The following is a 15800-nucleotide window of genomic DNA, read 5'->3' as shown; positions in this document are numbered from 1 at the left end:
TATTGCGTTGTTGATGGAGAAGGTGGGTGTGATCAATCAAACACACATGGGTTGAATGATGAAGAGGGCACCTGCCTGGTCGACCTCCACAAATCACCACCAATCACATCAAAATGAGATATCTATGGTGGTATAATGGGCGGACTGATGGACGAACGAACGACAATGCGAGTGAGTGATTGAACAAACTATTTAAATTAATCTAGTTGTTCACATTGCATTGCATAGAGTCCTCTGGACATTGACATGGACTATGTCTAACTTGGAACATCTCTTGACGTATTCTCATCACTTCATCGATGATGTCCTTCTTCATCCAGTCTAGATTGCGCATGTTGGCAATCTCCTCACGTAGTTCGTTGGACAGTCCACCAAACACATGTGCGGGGAATGAGAGGAACAGGATCGATGCCAGTCCAATAGGGTTCTCGTGGCACACCTCACGCAGTTGTTGACTAGAGTCGTGTTGATGTGAGACACTCCAATCGATTCGGCCACTCCTAATCAGTTCATCCAATGTAGCATGTGTCTTTGTCTTTGCAATCTCCTCCCAAAAGTTGATCCAAGTTATCTTTGAGTCATCCCTATTCAGTCTATTATGTAGCTCATGTGAATAAGCACACAAGACATACAATGTCTCTGATGGAAGATGTCTAAATATATCGATGATGACCTGTAATTGATTGATGTGAGTGATTGATCGATCGATTGATTGATTGATTGATTGATTGAGGGAATTACTTACATCTTGGACATTGTTGTGATGGCTGCTGTGTAGTGTCTCTGGAAGACTCTTGATAAAGGCGTCGGCGATGGAGGCCCAGGAGAGGGTGTTCTTGACGTGGCAAAAGGAGGGCTGATAGGTGGGATCAGAGGTGATGATGAAGTAGCCTCGTGGCTTCTGGGTCTCAGGGTCAAGCACCTGCATCGAGTCAAAGAGCACCTGGACTGGCACCCAATGAGGCGAGTATTTGAAGCGGGCAACGTCCATGATCAACGCCTTGTCCGAGGCCTGGTGGTAGCCTCCAATGGGACTGAAGTGGCCCGATCCGGTTTGACCGAGGGTCTTGCGATCGTAGGACAACACCATATGCTGGCTGGGCTTGGAGCACGCTTCGACCAGGTCGCGTCTGAACTGCTCAAGGTTGACCTCGTCACCGCGATGTGAGGCGACTGTAGCGCCATTGCACTTGGACAGACAGGCAAACTCTGTGAATGTGATACCTCTCTTCTTTACAGACTCTATTGGTGCGCAGCAGTCTAGCATGTCCTCAGCGAACCATCTCCATGGTCCCTTCCAAAGACGCTTTGGGTCAATCTTTAGTGCATTGAGTACCATTGCAAGTGTTGCCAATCCACAGACTATTATTGAGGGAGGAAGTATTGAGGAGGATGTGAGGAGGAAGTATGAGGGGAGGACAATGAGTGAGTGAGTGAGTCATGCGCATGTAGACGATGATGAGTAGAATGAAGAGGTTGACACATTACACGCTGGCTCACTCTGTGAAACAAACTGTTCGGACAAGGCGAAATAGCCTTCCATGTGACCATCTTGCAAGGACTCTCTGAATAACTTCCTTCCATCGTCAGAGGAGAAGGCTACCAAATGTGGAGGTAGAGGTCTTTGATAGAAACTTGGCTTTGAAGACTTTGGTGATCTTGGAGGAGATGTTGATGTTGGAGTTGTAGTCGACAAAGGGTTGGTAGTCGCTTGTGTATTTGATATTGTCGATGTTGTTGATGTTGTTGTCGTAGAAGTAGATGTAGATGTTGTATTATTTGTACATTGATGTGTTAAGTTGTTGTTATTGTCAAGATTACAGAACTCTTGTTCTTGTTGTTTCTTCTTTTGTTGTTGTTGTTCTAGTTTATGTTGTAGTTTATGAAGTTGCTCTTGTTGATCCTTTAAGTGAGGTGCAGAGCAACATGCTGATGTTGAGAATGGTAATGATATACTAGTATCATTGCTCGTGCTGGTACCGCTGACACTACTCATCTGTTGTCTATTGTTACTACTACTGCTACTTGAATAGTTATATCTTTGTACTCCGATCAGGTATGAATTTGAAGTTGACGTAATCAATGCGTGTTTATGTTGTTGTGTTTTTAAACAAAGTGATCTAGTCGAACGTAATAGACTACAGCCAATCATTATCACTGTTTTATTATAAACATCTACCTCCTTTATATTTATATATTATGTTTATGTTTATGTATGTATATATTTGTATGTTTGTTTAGTTGGTAAATAACGAAAGTGGGAAATTGAATGTTTCATTCCATGCATCATCCATCCACACAACAGACGTCAATGGCTTGGGAAAGAACCAAACAAGTCCAAGTTCTAAGTTCTGTTTTTTCAAACTTTGTCAAAACTTGGAGCATAAACAACAACACACACTAATTAATTTGAAAAAAATATTGATTGAGTGGTTTCAACGCTTTCCGTGGTGATCGACACGCCGGCGAACACCATCAATCAAGAGGTGACCGTCAGGCTAAAGGTGTTTTGATTTGATTCCTATCACCAACATCGGACACAACCACTCTCCTTTATCTTATTTCCCCTACTTCATTCTATACTTACATATATATACATATTATTTATTTATCTTAACTTTAGATCTTGACAGACAATGATCAATGATCAATCATAAATATTAATTCAAAGTAGTAATAATAATGAAGACATTATATATTTACTTGTTTGTAGTTATTACACAGTTAATAATATGTGTAGTACATTCAGATAATAATCATTTCCAAAGTCGTTGTTTCGGAAAGAAGTTAGGTGAAGTACAACAAACAGAGGTATGTTTAATTTGATTGATTGATTGAATCAGTGATCAATATTAACTTAATACATGATTATGATTTATAGACATTTGTACCAGATCAATGTGGATTTATATTTAGTGATGTAGAGAGGAATGATGATAAACATAGTTGTTGTTTGAGAAGTGATGCTGCAAAGTTCCAAACACGACTGGATAATATATTGAATCAGACTTATGCCAATCTTTGGGATTGTGAAAAGGAGATGTATCTGCCTCACGCTGGATATAGGGTCGTGTTGGACAATGGTGACACTCCAGACTTGGTCACCAGAGACGACATGCCCGTCATAAAGACACGCGATACACGTGCCAACACACAGATCTGTCAAGAACACTTGATGGCATTGCAATGTGTGCGATGTTCAGTCGATCAATCGACAATCGTTGGACGCAAGGGATATAGAGTGCAGCCCGACAAATGGTACAACAAGTCACTGGCAGCTGAGAAGAGACCTCAGACCATATTCTTCATGGAGTACGCGGAGCCCGTGCCCGGCGGAAGCTCGGGCGAGCCAATGGTACTATGTCAGACGTACTTTGATCAGTTGATCAAGTTCTGCCATCACTTGACGATTCGTGGCGAGACCATCACCGATAGTATGTCGGCCGATTACTTCACCGACATTCCATTTGGTCTGATCAGCACTGGCCCATCAATACCACGCAACGAAACGATAAGATCACGTCCCTCATCGGACGGCTTTGATTATCTGTTGACGTCTGATCGCAACTGTTACACGAGGCCACTGCCAGTGTACCAGGAGCCTGAATGTGTCTATCTGGTCAACAAAGAGTGGAAGAGTCCATTCGAGCGACCGACTGAAGTGGTCGATCAGCAGATGGCCTACTTTGTTGGACACTCATCTCAACTCCACCCGGCACGTAGCTGGGCATCCTTCATCCTGCCAGTCATCCTGCTTGTACTTCTGGCCATCCATTCATCATCAATATGATCATTTAATATTATAATATATAAACCAACTTCACACTCTTGCCATCAAGATGGCAACATCCAACATAACATTCATTCATTCATTCATTCTTACTTAAATACTTTAAACTTCATCACCAACTCCCTCCAAGGATCTATCTGTAAGTTTGTCTTGGTTAGTTTGATGGTAGCTTCATCCCATCAATCACCAAGGTCCATGGCAAGCTATCCGCTGCAAGCATGTTCTAATTTCCTAATGGAGTCAGCCAAAGTAATTGTACTCAATAAATCGACAATCAAAGTATAGTATGATAATATATATTTATAGGGGAGGATTGGTAGTAAGCTGTCCTGTGCTTCTACCATCCAGTTGATGTCATGACTACACAGTCAGGTATGTAACATTTGTTGAGTACACAGAATGCTCGTGTACAGTCTAGGGCAGGTGGTGGGCATTCGCTCGCAGTGTGACAGCATCCTGGAATTTTGGTATGGATGCATTGTCCATCAGACATACTACACGAGTCTGTTGTACAGACATCGCCATCATCACATGACTTTGGTGTCTCTTGGCATTTGTTGGTGTCTGCACTACACTTGGCGATTGAACATGGGTTGGATGGTTGGCAGTCCGAGTCTTGAAGGCAACATCCTGGTATAGAAGATACCTGGCATCCCGAGTCGAGTGAACAGGATGCTGTCGAACATTTGTTTGGTGCCTGGCAAGTCACTGGCGTGTAGACACACTTGTTGTCCGTGGTGGAACAACTTGATGTTGAACACTTGGTCGATGGTTGGCAGTCAGTGGCAGTTTGGCAACAGCCATCAATAGGCGCGCGGATACATTGATTGGATCCTACATCACAACGATCATTTGTGCAAACATTTCCATCATCACAATTCACTGGTGAGTAGTTGCATTGGTTAGTTTGGCATGTGGACGTGGAGCAGTTGCGCGATGGACAGTCCACTGCATTGTGGCAACAATTGTCCACCTTGGTGTGTTGGCATGAGTTGGTAGAGATGGAGCACGAGTCGGAAGTGCATACATCTCCATCATCACAGTTGACTTGTGTGTAGGTACATTGATTGGCTTGGCATGTGGCGGTGGAACAGTTGCGAGATGGACAGTCCGTTGCACTGTGGCAGCAGTTGTCAACCTTGGTATGTTGGCATGAGTTGGCAGAATCTGAGCACGAGTCTGAGGTGCACACATCACCATCATCACAGTTGAATGGTGTATATTGGCATTGATTGGTCGATGAACATGTCACATTGTGGCAAGTGGATGATGGACACTCTGATACATCTCGACAACAGTTGTCTACCTTGTTGTGTTGGCATGCATTCCTATCCAAACTGCAGGAGTCTGTAGTACATATATTACCATCATCACAGTTGATTGGTGTGAACTGGCATTGATTCTGTTGGCAACTGGCAGTCTTACATGACTGCGGGGGACAGTCCAAGGTAGCATTATTGTCTCGGCAACAATTGGAAATTGGATAGTGTGAGCAACTGTTGGTGGCAATCACACAGCTGTCAATGGTACATAGATTGCCATCATCACAGTTGACAGGTGTGTACACACATCTATTGTTCAGATCACAGCTGGCTGTGGCACAGGCCTGTGGCGGACACTCGGACACTGACCTGCAGCAGTTTGGAATCGGTGCGTGCACACAACTATTGGTGGAATTGGCGCAACTGTCTGTGGTGCACACATTGCCATCATCACAGTTGACTGGACTGAGTTGACATTTGTTTCGCGTGCATGATGCGGCTTGGCATGCTGGAACATTCTTGCAATCGTCTGGTTTGTTACAACATGTTGGATCCAGGGTGCAACTAGATGGTCCGAGAAGGGATATTGAGCATTTACAGCAGGGGTTGCGCCACATTGTGCACTGATTGTTGGTACATGCGGTCAGGATGCAGGGATCATTCGACTTGCACTGGGAATCGCTGGTACAACATCCATTGATTGGTTCATGAGTGCATCCAGTCGCCTCATCAAAGCAATCTCTCGTACAGATATTATTGTCATTGCAACAATATGGAGACTTTAGTGTATATTGGCATTTACCTGTGAATGGGAAGCACTTTCCCTTGACGCCACACTCAATGTCTGGACACAAAGTCTCATTAAACCTGCAACAGTTATTTATACATTTGCCAGACTGGCACATGTCAAATGTATAACATTCTGAATCAAATACACATGATAAACTATCGCTAAAAGCTTGATTGTTGGATTGATGGATTGATGGGTTGAGGGTGGGAGTGGATTAGTTCCAGGATTCATGTGGAATTACTGAGTGGATGTGGTCATACCATTGGCCTTTAAAGTGAATATTATAAAGAGTAGGAAGATTAAAAGTGTAGTTGTTGTTGTTGGTGTTGTGGACATAATTTGGATGGAGGACTGATTGATTGATTCAGTGGATGGACTCTCTATAAATGCTGGCTTGCTATAAAGAGTGCTTGTCACTTTTAAATGTAAGTTTGACAAATCAAATATATATATTATACTAGTATAATACTTGTACCAACGGTGCTCCTTTAATGTTTGGCGGGTCTTCTGACTAGATTGATTGATTGATTGATTGAGTCACAAAAGGGGGGTGTTGGCCCAAACACACAATCTAACACTACCACTACCACTACCACTTAACACTAGACACATTGATCAATTCAATGCACTCCATGCCACCCATCTGGAATTGTCAACGCGTTGTTGGGGAGCGAAGGGGTAAGATTTATGATCGGGGGTGAGTAGCCCCGCGATTGTGATTGATCTGTGGTTGATAGATGTACTTATATGTCTATTCTATAGCACATAAATAAAGTGAGCCACACACTTTGAGATAGAGGCTGGTGCCTGATCAGCTGATGTGTTATTGGCTGTTGGTGTCTAGATCGCATAATATATGTGTATGATGGTGTTTGTTTGATTGTGTTTGTGGCTGCTGGCCAGCCCTCCATGATCAAGTTCGCCCAGCTTAATACAACATTCCATTAATGGTCAGTTTCTTCACTCCATCGCACACACCACTGTAGGAGTTATTGTTGTGGTAGTGATCATGATGATAATGGTTGATAATGGCGACGAGAGATAATAGGACGATTGGTTATTAGTTCTTTTTCCAAATGGGGAAGTGTTGAGTTTGATGTTGAGTTGGTCGCCAACAACGTTGTGTTTGTGTGTGTGTGAGTCGGTGAAGTGATGTGAGTGAGGTCACCTGATGAATCTATGATTGATTGATTGTGTTGAGTGTGATGTGATGTGATATGTTGTAATGTAATATAATGTAATGCTGCAGCGGCAATGACAGCAGTGAGTCAGGATTACCAGATGTGCGAATGAATGAGTGAGCGAGTGAGTGAACGAGACCGAGTGAGCGCGAATATTGGCGCGCATGCATGTAGATGATGATCCATGAATGAAGAGACATGACCAATCAATCTTGATGTTGATCAACGAATTGGTCAAATCACAGGAACCAAATGTTGGAGAATCGCTGGCGGTACTTTAGCACGAGGGGGTCGGTTGGCATTGATTCGAATAACTTGAAGAGCAGGAGTTTGGCCTCATCATTGTTGTGGTGCTTGTCAATCTTGATGCTGTCCAATAACTGCTGCATTGCTTGCTCAGCCTGGCCCGCCTGGAGATGTTTGATGGCCAGCAGGTACTTCAGTCCCAGGTTTCTGGGCTCGCCACGCACCGCCTCCTGCAACGTCTCCACGGTCTGGCCCGCCAGTCCACCGGCGTCCGACGCCACACACTCCTCAACGATCTTTGTGAGCTCCAGTATCTTCTCGGCCTGCTTGACCAGCACTGAGCTGCTCTCTTCGGGATACTTGTCCTTGACGATGGAGATGAGTTGTGTGAGCATGTCCTTGTTGTTGTCCTTGATGCCACACTTTAGCAGACCCTTCAGGCCAGTCAGCTCCAATCCATCTTCCGTCAACATGTTGTGGTAGAGCTCTGCGGCAGCCTTGACGTCGCCGGCATTGTACAGGCCGTCGGCCTTGGTCACCAACTTCCTCGATACATTTGTGTCGTCCAATGCCAGCAAGTCATCGATGAATTGATCCAACACCTCCTTTGTAGGTGCGCCAGAGAACTGTCTCAACACCTTGCCACCATGCAGTGAGAACACCGTTGGCACATCCTGTACCCTAAGGTTCTGGGCCAACTCCTGCTGTGTCTCCACATTCAACTTGGCAATCACCAATGATCCCGGGTTATTTCTTGCCTGTTGTTCCAAAGTAGTAATCAACTGTTTACAATGAGTGCTCCATCTTGATTGTGTGGGTGGTGGGGTGGGATGATTCCAATGATGGGTGGATGGGTGGGTGAGTGAGTGAGTGATTGAACTCTAGACTACATTCTCGAGATACTCTTGGTATACACCTACTCTGTATAACATAGTAGTACAACTGGAGGCTTCGACTTGAGACAGATGTCGGCAAAGTTGGATGAATCAAGCTCGTATATCAAGGCCTCTGGTGCTGGGTTTGGTGCGGTCGTTGTTGGCTTAGTCTGTCTTTTTTGTTCATTGAACAGTGGTTCATTGTTTGTGTTGTTATTGTTATTGTTGTTGTTGTTGTTGATGTTCAATGTTGGTGAACTGCGTGTAAAGTAGTAGCTCTTCGAGAAGTTAACTTTAGTGTTGAGGCAGCTATTCAACATGCTCCTTCCAATCAACAACTCTGTTGTGCATGTGGTGGAGGCAACCTTGCCAACTCTTGCTATTCTATATATACTGTTCATCATTGATACTAGTATCTCTAAACGATCAAACAATGTTTAAATGAATTGACAACTGAGATGTTCATTGATTCCGTTTTCAACAAAGATGAACACTTTGTCGGTTTTTGAAACATTTACACAAAACGAATACTTTAATTAACAAAACAGATAAACTAACATACTTATATATAACAAAGAATGGGAAAGCATGCACAATTGGTTATGGGTCCAGCAGGAAGTGGAAAGGTATATACAATGCTAGTATTCAATCATTCAATGCTCCAATCACATTCACTAACTCGCTCAATCACTCAATCACATAACATCAAGTCTACTTATTGCGATGCCATCAGGAAACATTGTGAAGAGATAAAGAGAAGTGTACATGTAGCCAATCTAGATCCGGCAGCAGAGGTGTTTGAATACCCTGTATCAATAGATATCAAGAATCTGATCACTGTCGATGAAGTTATGGAGGAGCTACAATATGGTCCCAACGGAGGGCTGGTCTACGCCATGGAGTACTTGATCGAGAACATCGATTGGTTCATTGACGAGATTGGCGACTTTGAGGACGACTACCTAATCATTGATTGTCCCGGTCAGATAGAGTTATACAGTCATATCCCTGTGATGCGTACACTCGTAGACTCATTGCAACAGAATGGATATCGTGTTTGTGCCGTCTTCTTGGTGGACTCTCAGTTCATCCTAGACAGCTGTAAATTCATCAGTGGTTCATTGGTCTGTCTTTCCGCCATGATACGTCTGGAGGTGCCTCACATCAATGTACTCACCAAGTTAGATGTCATCAAGAAGACTCATAGACTAAAGGATATTGAAGGGTATGTGTTGTCTCTCTAGGTTACACATGAGACGCCAGATACTAACATTGACGATGAACATAACATAGCTTCTTGGAGCTAGAGGTGAACGAGCTGGTTGAGAAGCTAGACACAGAGACAAGCAACAGATATCACAAGTTAAATAGAGCGATTGGACAATTGGTATGTGATGATGATGACCTGGCATTCATTCACTTCACTCACTCCAATCATACTGACACCTGCTCATTCATTGTTAGTTGGAGGATTATAGTTTAGTTGGTTATATACCTTTGGACATTACAGATCAAGACAGTATCAGTTTCTTGTTGGCTCAGATTGATAACTCGATCCAGTATGGAGAGGATGTTGAACCAATCGATCCAAAGGATGGACTTTTTGACGAAGAGGACGACGATGAAGATGGCAATGGTGGTGGTGGACATGGAGATCATGATGGTCACGATCATTAAAGAATGAATGAATACACGAACATACAAAGTATTGATTATATTGGTCATCTGTTGGCAATTGCGAGACTAGTCGATTGTGCACCAGATATCGTTCCGTTCGTTCATTTGGTTGGTTTGATCTTCTTTCTGTCCTCAAAGAATTGCTGCAGAGACTCCAATGACTTGTCTATAGTCTTGTTGTTCTTGATACACACTCTTGCCCATTTGGAGAGATTGGACCACAGGTTCGTATTGGTGAATCTATCGTCTATCAGAAGGATTGAGCCATAGTCCTCTCTATGTCTTATACATCTTCCAACTGCCTGGTTCATTGCACGGTATCCTTGAAGGTTGTACCAACTACGTCGATGAATGGTGGAGCATGTCAGTAGGTCCAAAGTATATGATGAGATATTTGTATACATACGCGCTTCCACTGATCAAACCTTTGCTTTGGTTCTGTTCATTGTATTTCTTCTTCAAGTCGACTCTGAGGTCCTTGCTACATTGTAGGGTAGGGTACACCTTGTTAATGAGTGAGCGCATTATTGGTTTATATTCATTCATACTTACATGTTTGGAAATGGAATACCAATGATTATTACTCCTCTGGCATACTCGTCAGAGAAGTTGATGCCCTCGCTGACCTTGCCTCTGAACACAGAGAATAACAATGCTCCCTTACCGGCCTTCACCGAGTTATTATAACCATTGAGCACTGTTGGGAAGGTCTTTACTGATCTTGGTTCTATGATGAGGGATATAGGTTAGAATACAGCCCGTCCACAGTCCACTCCTCTCCACTCCATTTCACTCAACTTACCAACATATAATGGTTTGGTTTGATGTAACCTTTGTATCAGACCAGTGGTCTTCCAACGATCATGGAGCTTCTCTTGGAAGAAGTATGAGGGGAAGAAGACCAGCACTCCATCGGGTATGAGCTGGATGTGTTTGAGTATGGCGTCGCCAAGGGCATCCTGGAACTCGAGGTACTCTGATCCTTTGAAGGTAGCGTCCATCCTTATATTGTTCTTACCATAGCCAAGCGTGCCTATCCATACTCTCTTTTGGATGTCGTTCAAGTTACCCAACTCTGCTGTGACGGGGAATGATACGGACAACTCACTCGAGAATGAGCTCAAAGGTGACAATGTACCAGATGTCAATATGATACAATGAGTATGTTCTGCTATTGACTTGAATGCCACTCTTGGATTCAATGCCCAAATGCCAAAGCTATGTGTCCACTTCATTCCATCGCGAGGAGCTGTTTGGAATGATCGATCATGAAGAGTGTCAGTGACATATGTTGGATGGGCGTTCGAGCGCTCATTGAGAACGTACCAAACTCTGATTGCTTCTGGACCACCAGTTTGAAGTCGCTCAGATACTGGAAGTTCTCAAAGAGGAACCAGAATGTGTTGGCCATCGTTTCAAAGATTGAGAATGTCTTGGGCGAGATGATGTCCTCCACAAGTGATCGCTTGTTGCCGTTACTTTGTCTAGATGGCGGCATTCCCATTTCCTTACGAACCTGGTTCATCAAATGACCGCTGGCCATCCTAGAGCCACCTCCGCCGCCACCACCTCCTCCACCCGAGTTATCCTTCTTGTCCGAATCAGATTGTTCACTCAGTTTGTCCAGTGCTGCATTGATCTCTTTGTAATTGCGTCTGGTGATTCCCATCGATTCCAACACTCCAATAATCTGTGATCCAGGCCACACATTGGCTTGCTTCTCAAAGTCAATGTCAGTGAGTGTACTCGCCTTGTCATTGAGCCACTTTAGTATACTCTCTCCCATGTCAAACAGCACACGAACGCTCTTGACAATTTCGTCTGGGAGTAGAGATTGCATTAGTACAGGCTTCAAGCTCTGGTACACAACTAGTAGGGCGGGGGACAGAGAGGGAGGGAGAGTGTGAGTGAAAAGATGACTTGGTGCTGCCTAGGCAGCGCGTGATGTGGACATACCTTCCTCCAAGTCCTCCTTCTTTATATCAAAGCTGGATGCATCCATCAAGGCGTCTTCAATGTTGCTAGAAGAGGTAATGAGTCAATATGTGCACACGCGTAACATTCATTCGCCAAGTAATACTACTTACTGTGCCTCATCGAATATGACTACACTCTTCTCAAACTTGTCCTTGAAGTGAGATCTGATGGAAGGGTCGATGATGTAGTTGTAGGGACAAAAGACAAGGTTTGCCTTGGCGATCATCTGTCGACTGGCAAAGTATGGACATTCGTGATGCTCGCGACCGGCCTTCATCAGGTCCTCCATGTCCCAGACTTGGTGCTCGCCACCCTTCTTGAACATGCCACTGGTGACCAGGTGATAGGCATTCTCTCGCTCCTTGTGAAAGCCGCACTGTTTCTTCTTGAGCAGATTGTTACACTTTTCACGCTTGCTGAACTGATCGGCCAGTGCTGGATTGATGCAGTAGTGATCGCGACTGCCCAACACCACCATGTTGGGTCGATACGCAGTCTTTTGGAGTTCGCCAGTGAGCTGCTTCACCTGTGAGTGAGTCCTGGAGCAAAAGAATATCGTTGGAGGCTCCTCCTCGAAGCAGGCGTTGGGGTCCTCATCGTCGTCGTCCTCCGGGTCAAAGCCTGGAGGTGATCGGTTAGATGGTCGCTTGCCATTGGCATTGACTGGGGTCTTGGGCATGTAAATGTCTGATTGAAGGTCGCGATCATCATCGCCGTTTCCAAATGTTGTTGTTGAAGTGACCTTGACACCATTACCATTGTTTTCCTTCCTCGCCTTCTTCCTCGCCTTTACTGCGTCGCCCTGTTGTTTCTGTTGTTGATGCAAAAGTTGTCGTCCATATATCTCCTTCTGACGCGTTGCCTGCCACTCCAACGATGCGCAAAGTAGTGACAGAGTCTTGCCCGTGCCAGTGGCCGACTCAAGCAATGCATTTTCTCCACGTTTCAGTGCCTCCAATATCTGATGTATCATTGATGCCTGCGTCTCATAGGGAGGGAAGGGGAACTGTACATTGTACCCATTGATCTCATATGTGTTGTTGCCCAATGCCTTCCAATCCACTTTGATATCAGCAGTGGCAGTGGATGGTTCAGTCTTGAGCTCAGTCTTTAACCTTGATGCACCGCCACCAGACCAAGATGTGTTGAAGGTCTTTGTTGGTGTAAGAGTGTGTGTCGTACTCGTTGCCTGTAGGGACTTAAGAGGTGTAGTCGATAATGTAAGCTTGGGAGTGGATGTTGATGATGTGGATGATGTGTTGAGCCAGCCACCAGATGGCTGGAGCAACAGCGTGTTTGGTTGTAACGGGTTTCTTAGAGTTATTTTGAAGTTCTTCAGAGATGGCATTGTTGATGATGATGATGGTTGTGATAATGACATTGGCTTGTTAAGTGATTTTGGTAATGTCAATGTAGGAAGCTTTGTTTGTTGTTGCTCTGTTTCGCTCTTCATCCTCAATGTTGGTTGTGACAATGACATCTGTCTAGGTTGAAGACTATAGTTTGTTGTTGTCGTCGTTGTCGTTGCACTTGTACTTGTTGTTGGAGTTGATGAGGCAGAGCGTTGAGAACTTGATGGTGGAGTTGCTGGATCAGGAGGAGTGTCAACAATGATGGTGTCTACTGGAGGTGGCGGGGGTGTGATAGGAACATCATCTTCATCATCATCTAAATCAACAACATCTACATAGTTGTTGTCATAGCTGTTGTTCATAGTTTATGTAATACTAAGTTATTATTATTATCTCTCTGGATCAAACGAGAGTGAGTAAGCGAGTGTGAATGGTTTGAATAAAACGCGCTCAATTCAAGTAAGTTCACACTTTATTGAATAAATGAACTTGAATGAAAGATAATGATACAGATAATAATACAACATGCTTAGTAATATTAAAGTAATAATAATATATAAATTATATATTTTAATAATATGTACAAGATTAATGATACTGATGATGGACTGATCAGACTCAGTAGTCCTTGGGCAATGATTCAAACCATGATGGATAATCATACTCTAAGTGTCCACCATATTCGCAGAGGATACGTTCGGCATCCAGATATTCACCAATATCAGCGCTGTTGGAAATGATTTGTATACGACTTATAATCTTGGACTTTACAAAGTTACGCGCCAGTGTTATCAGTGCCTTCAAATAGAATGGTGGATTGAGCAAGTAAACAGATTGAATGCGACCAGGGAATATATTCTGCAGTGACTTGCCCTCCAACTGAGTCGTCAGTCTCTTATCAAAGTGATGCCACAGCGAGAAGTGTTTCAGATCCACTATCAACACCAGTCCACTCCTATGTGCCTGGATGCTATAACTATAAGTTAGTCACTGATCAATCATTCAATCATTCAATCAATTAAGGTGTATACATACTCATAGTGACATGTTTGATCGGTAATCCACATCATGTATGCTATATAATCTTTCAGTGAGTAGTTGCTTGGTACAATGTTTGATGGTTTCATGTAGCCTATGGATGTGCCATCGTCGTTGCTGATGCCTTCGACAGAGAGTGAGAATTGACATTGAAGGATATCTTGATTGACAAACTCTTTGGTCATGGGGAATGGTATGTCCAACTTCTTGCGCAGTGATATATTGTTGGCCAGCAGCATTGCGGCCTTGTCCATGTCCAATTTCTTTGCCATCAAGAACACCATCAAATAGTGATCGGGTATATCCTTTGCAACAGGTCTAAGTTTGAATTGTTGTAAACAGTCTCTTTCTTTCAATGTCATATTATTTAATATCTTTGGTGTAGTTGTTGATGGCCTTGATGACGCAGGCAGTTCAATATCGTCGTCATCATGGATAACAGAGAGTATAGGCATCTTTTGAATTGATTCAATGGCGTCTGATGATGCAACAACTGTTGTATCTGGAGTCATGGGCAATGACATTATATGACTTTGATGAATAGGTGCCATTCAAAAATAGGAAGGTTATATTTTATATTTTGTTGTTGTATAATAATATATATATATCTATATAAATATTAATTATATTATATTATATTATATATTAGTACTAATAAGTTGATGTTGATGTTGATGTTGTAAACTATTATTACAACTCGCGTGTATAAGAATAGAAATGTGTTTGTTGGCGTCGTCGATTATATTAATAATTAATGAATAAATTTGAATTCAAGGATGATGTGGTGCTGAATGGGGGAAGACCTTCTTTTGATCGAAGCAACTCAAAGAAGATGTTGTTGGTTTCAAATAGTGGGGCTGGCTACGAAGCTTGGTAAATTGAGAACTCTGTATTTGGTATAACTATGATGATGCTATGAATAATGATTGATGGATTTGTGATTGAGATGCAATAGTGATATAATGATGTATGTTTGATTGTGTATGTTGTGTATATTGTGTATGGTATGGGTTGGATGGAATTCCTACGCTTGGTATTGCAGTGAGTAGCAATGAGTACAATGAAATGGTATGAATATTAAATATTATAATATAATATGTTAATGTAAAGTGATGGCGATGGGGGAGTGCGGGTGAGGGTATGAGAATAAGGTGGTAGTAAAGTAATACTACAGGAAAAGGGTGCGGATGTAGGTGGAGAGGGATGGAGGAAGTAGGATGTTGTTGTCACGAGACAATAATAATAATTAGAGAATTCTCTTAGTCATATGATTATGAGAGGTGGAGTGAGTGAGTTAGTGATTGATCAAGTGTCATGACCACCCAACCATTAATGCTCGCCAGGCAGGCTGGCGGGCAGGCAGCTTGCCTGAAGAGTTGCCACCATCAATCCATTGAAGTGGTTGGACGAAGTTGTGTCAAATAGTTTGAATGATTGATGGTGTGAAGTGGTTGTTGTTGTTTAACACATCACCAATGAACTTGTTGTGTTAATAGTAATAATAATAATGTGTGATGTATGAATGTGTGATTGTGTGATTATGTGTGTCTTTGAGTGTAGTGTATGTGTGTCTCTTCGACTGATTGATTTATTGATTATCACGACCAGGGTG

At 43.1% G+C, this 15800-nt stretch overlaps 8 protein-coding genes across 8 annotated transcripts; 3 read left to right on the top strand and 5 right to left on the bottom strand.

Moving 5' to 3' along the window:
• Window positions 1-208: 208 nt before the first annotated feature.
• On the bottom strand, window positions 209-1786 carry SAMD00019534_046100 (hypothetical protein; the record flags this gene model as incomplete). The annotated part of the gene is made up of 3 exons (XM_012900100.1): window positions 209-673; window positions 746-1362; window positions 1489-1786. Coding segments are annotated over 3 exons (1380 nt in total), but the record flags the coding sequence as incomplete, so codon positions are not given.
• Window positions 1787-3040: 1254 nt separating this feature from the next.
• Window positions 3041-3790, top strand: SAMD00019534_046090 (hypothetical protein; the record flags this gene model as incomplete). The annotated part of the gene is made up of 1 exon (XM_012900099.1): window positions 3041-3790. One exon carries the CDS (start codon window positions 3041-3043, stop codon window positions 3788-3790), a length of 750 nt encoding a protein of 249 aa, XP_012755553.1.
• Window positions 3791-4133: 343 nt separating this feature from the next.
• Window positions 4134-5594, bottom strand: SAMD00019534_046070 (hypothetical protein; the record flags this gene model as incomplete). Its single annotated transcript, XM_012900097.1, has 5 exons — window positions 4134-4420; window positions 4619-4838; window positions 4929-5202; window positions 5308-5379; window positions 5476-5594. Coding segments are annotated over 5 exons (972 nt in total), but the record flags the coding sequence as incomplete, so codon positions are not given.
• SAMD00019534_046080 (hypothetical protein) lies at window positions 5314-5526 on the top strand (the record flags this gene model as incomplete). Its single annotated transcript, XM_012900098.1, has 1 exon — window positions 5314-5526. One exon carries the CDS (start codon window positions 5314-5316, stop codon window positions 5524-5526), a length of 213 nt encoding a protein of 70 aa, XP_012755552.1.
• Window positions 5595-7262: 1668 nt separating the features above from the next.
• Window positions 7263-8464, bottom strand: SAMD00019534_046060 (hypothetical protein; the record flags this gene model as incomplete). Its single annotated transcript, XM_012900096.1, has 2 exons — window positions 7263-8073; window positions 8190-8464. 2 exons carry the CDS (start codon window positions 8462-8464, stop codon window positions 7263-7265), a joined length of 1086 nt encoding a protein of 361 aa, XP_012755550.1.
• A 258-nt stretch (window positions 8465-8722) lies between these two features.
• On the top strand, window positions 8723-9821 carry SAMD00019534_046050 (hypothetical protein; the record flags this gene model as incomplete). Its single annotated transcript, XM_012900095.1, has 4 exons — window positions 8723-8770; window positions 8855-9369; window positions 9438-9531; window positions 9609-9821. The coding sequence occupies 4 exons, from the start codon at window positions 8723-8725 to the stop codon at window positions 9819-9821; spliced, it is 870 nt and encodes a 289-aa protein (XP_012755549.1).
• A 101-nt stretch (window positions 9822-9922) lies between these two features.
• Window positions 9923-13512, bottom strand: SAMD00019534_046040 (hypothetical protein; the record flags this gene model as incomplete). Its single annotated transcript, XM_012900094.1, has 7 exons — window positions 9923-10160; window positions 10228-10302; window positions 10374-10548; window positions 10624-11070; window positions 11148-11690; window positions 11778-11842; window positions 11909-13512. The coding sequence occupies 7 exons, from the start codon at window positions 13510-13512 to the stop codon at window positions 9923-9925; spliced, it is 3147 nt and encodes a 1048-aa protein (XP_012755548.1).
• Window positions 13513-13768: 256 nt separating this feature from the next.
• SAMD00019534_046030 (hypothetical protein) lies at window positions 13769-14712 on the bottom strand (the record flags this gene model as incomplete). Its single annotated transcript, XM_012900093.1, has 2 exons — window positions 13769-14126; window positions 14186-14712. 2 exons carry the CDS (start codon window positions 14710-14712, stop codon window positions 13769-13771), a joined length of 885 nt encoding a protein of 294 aa, XP_012755547.1.
• Window positions 14713-15800: the final 1088 nt, after the last annotated feature.

The sequence above is a fragment of the Acytostelium subglobosum genome (genome assembly GCF_000787575.1).
Source record: "Acytostelium subglobosum LB1 DNA, scaffold: scaffold8, whole genome shotgun sequence".
Classification (NCBI taxonomy): Eukaryota; Evosea; class Eumycetozoa; order Acytosteliales; family Acytosteliaceae; genus Acytostelium; species Acytostelium subglobosum.
This window is presented reverse-complemented; position numbering and strand designations above follow the sequence as displayed.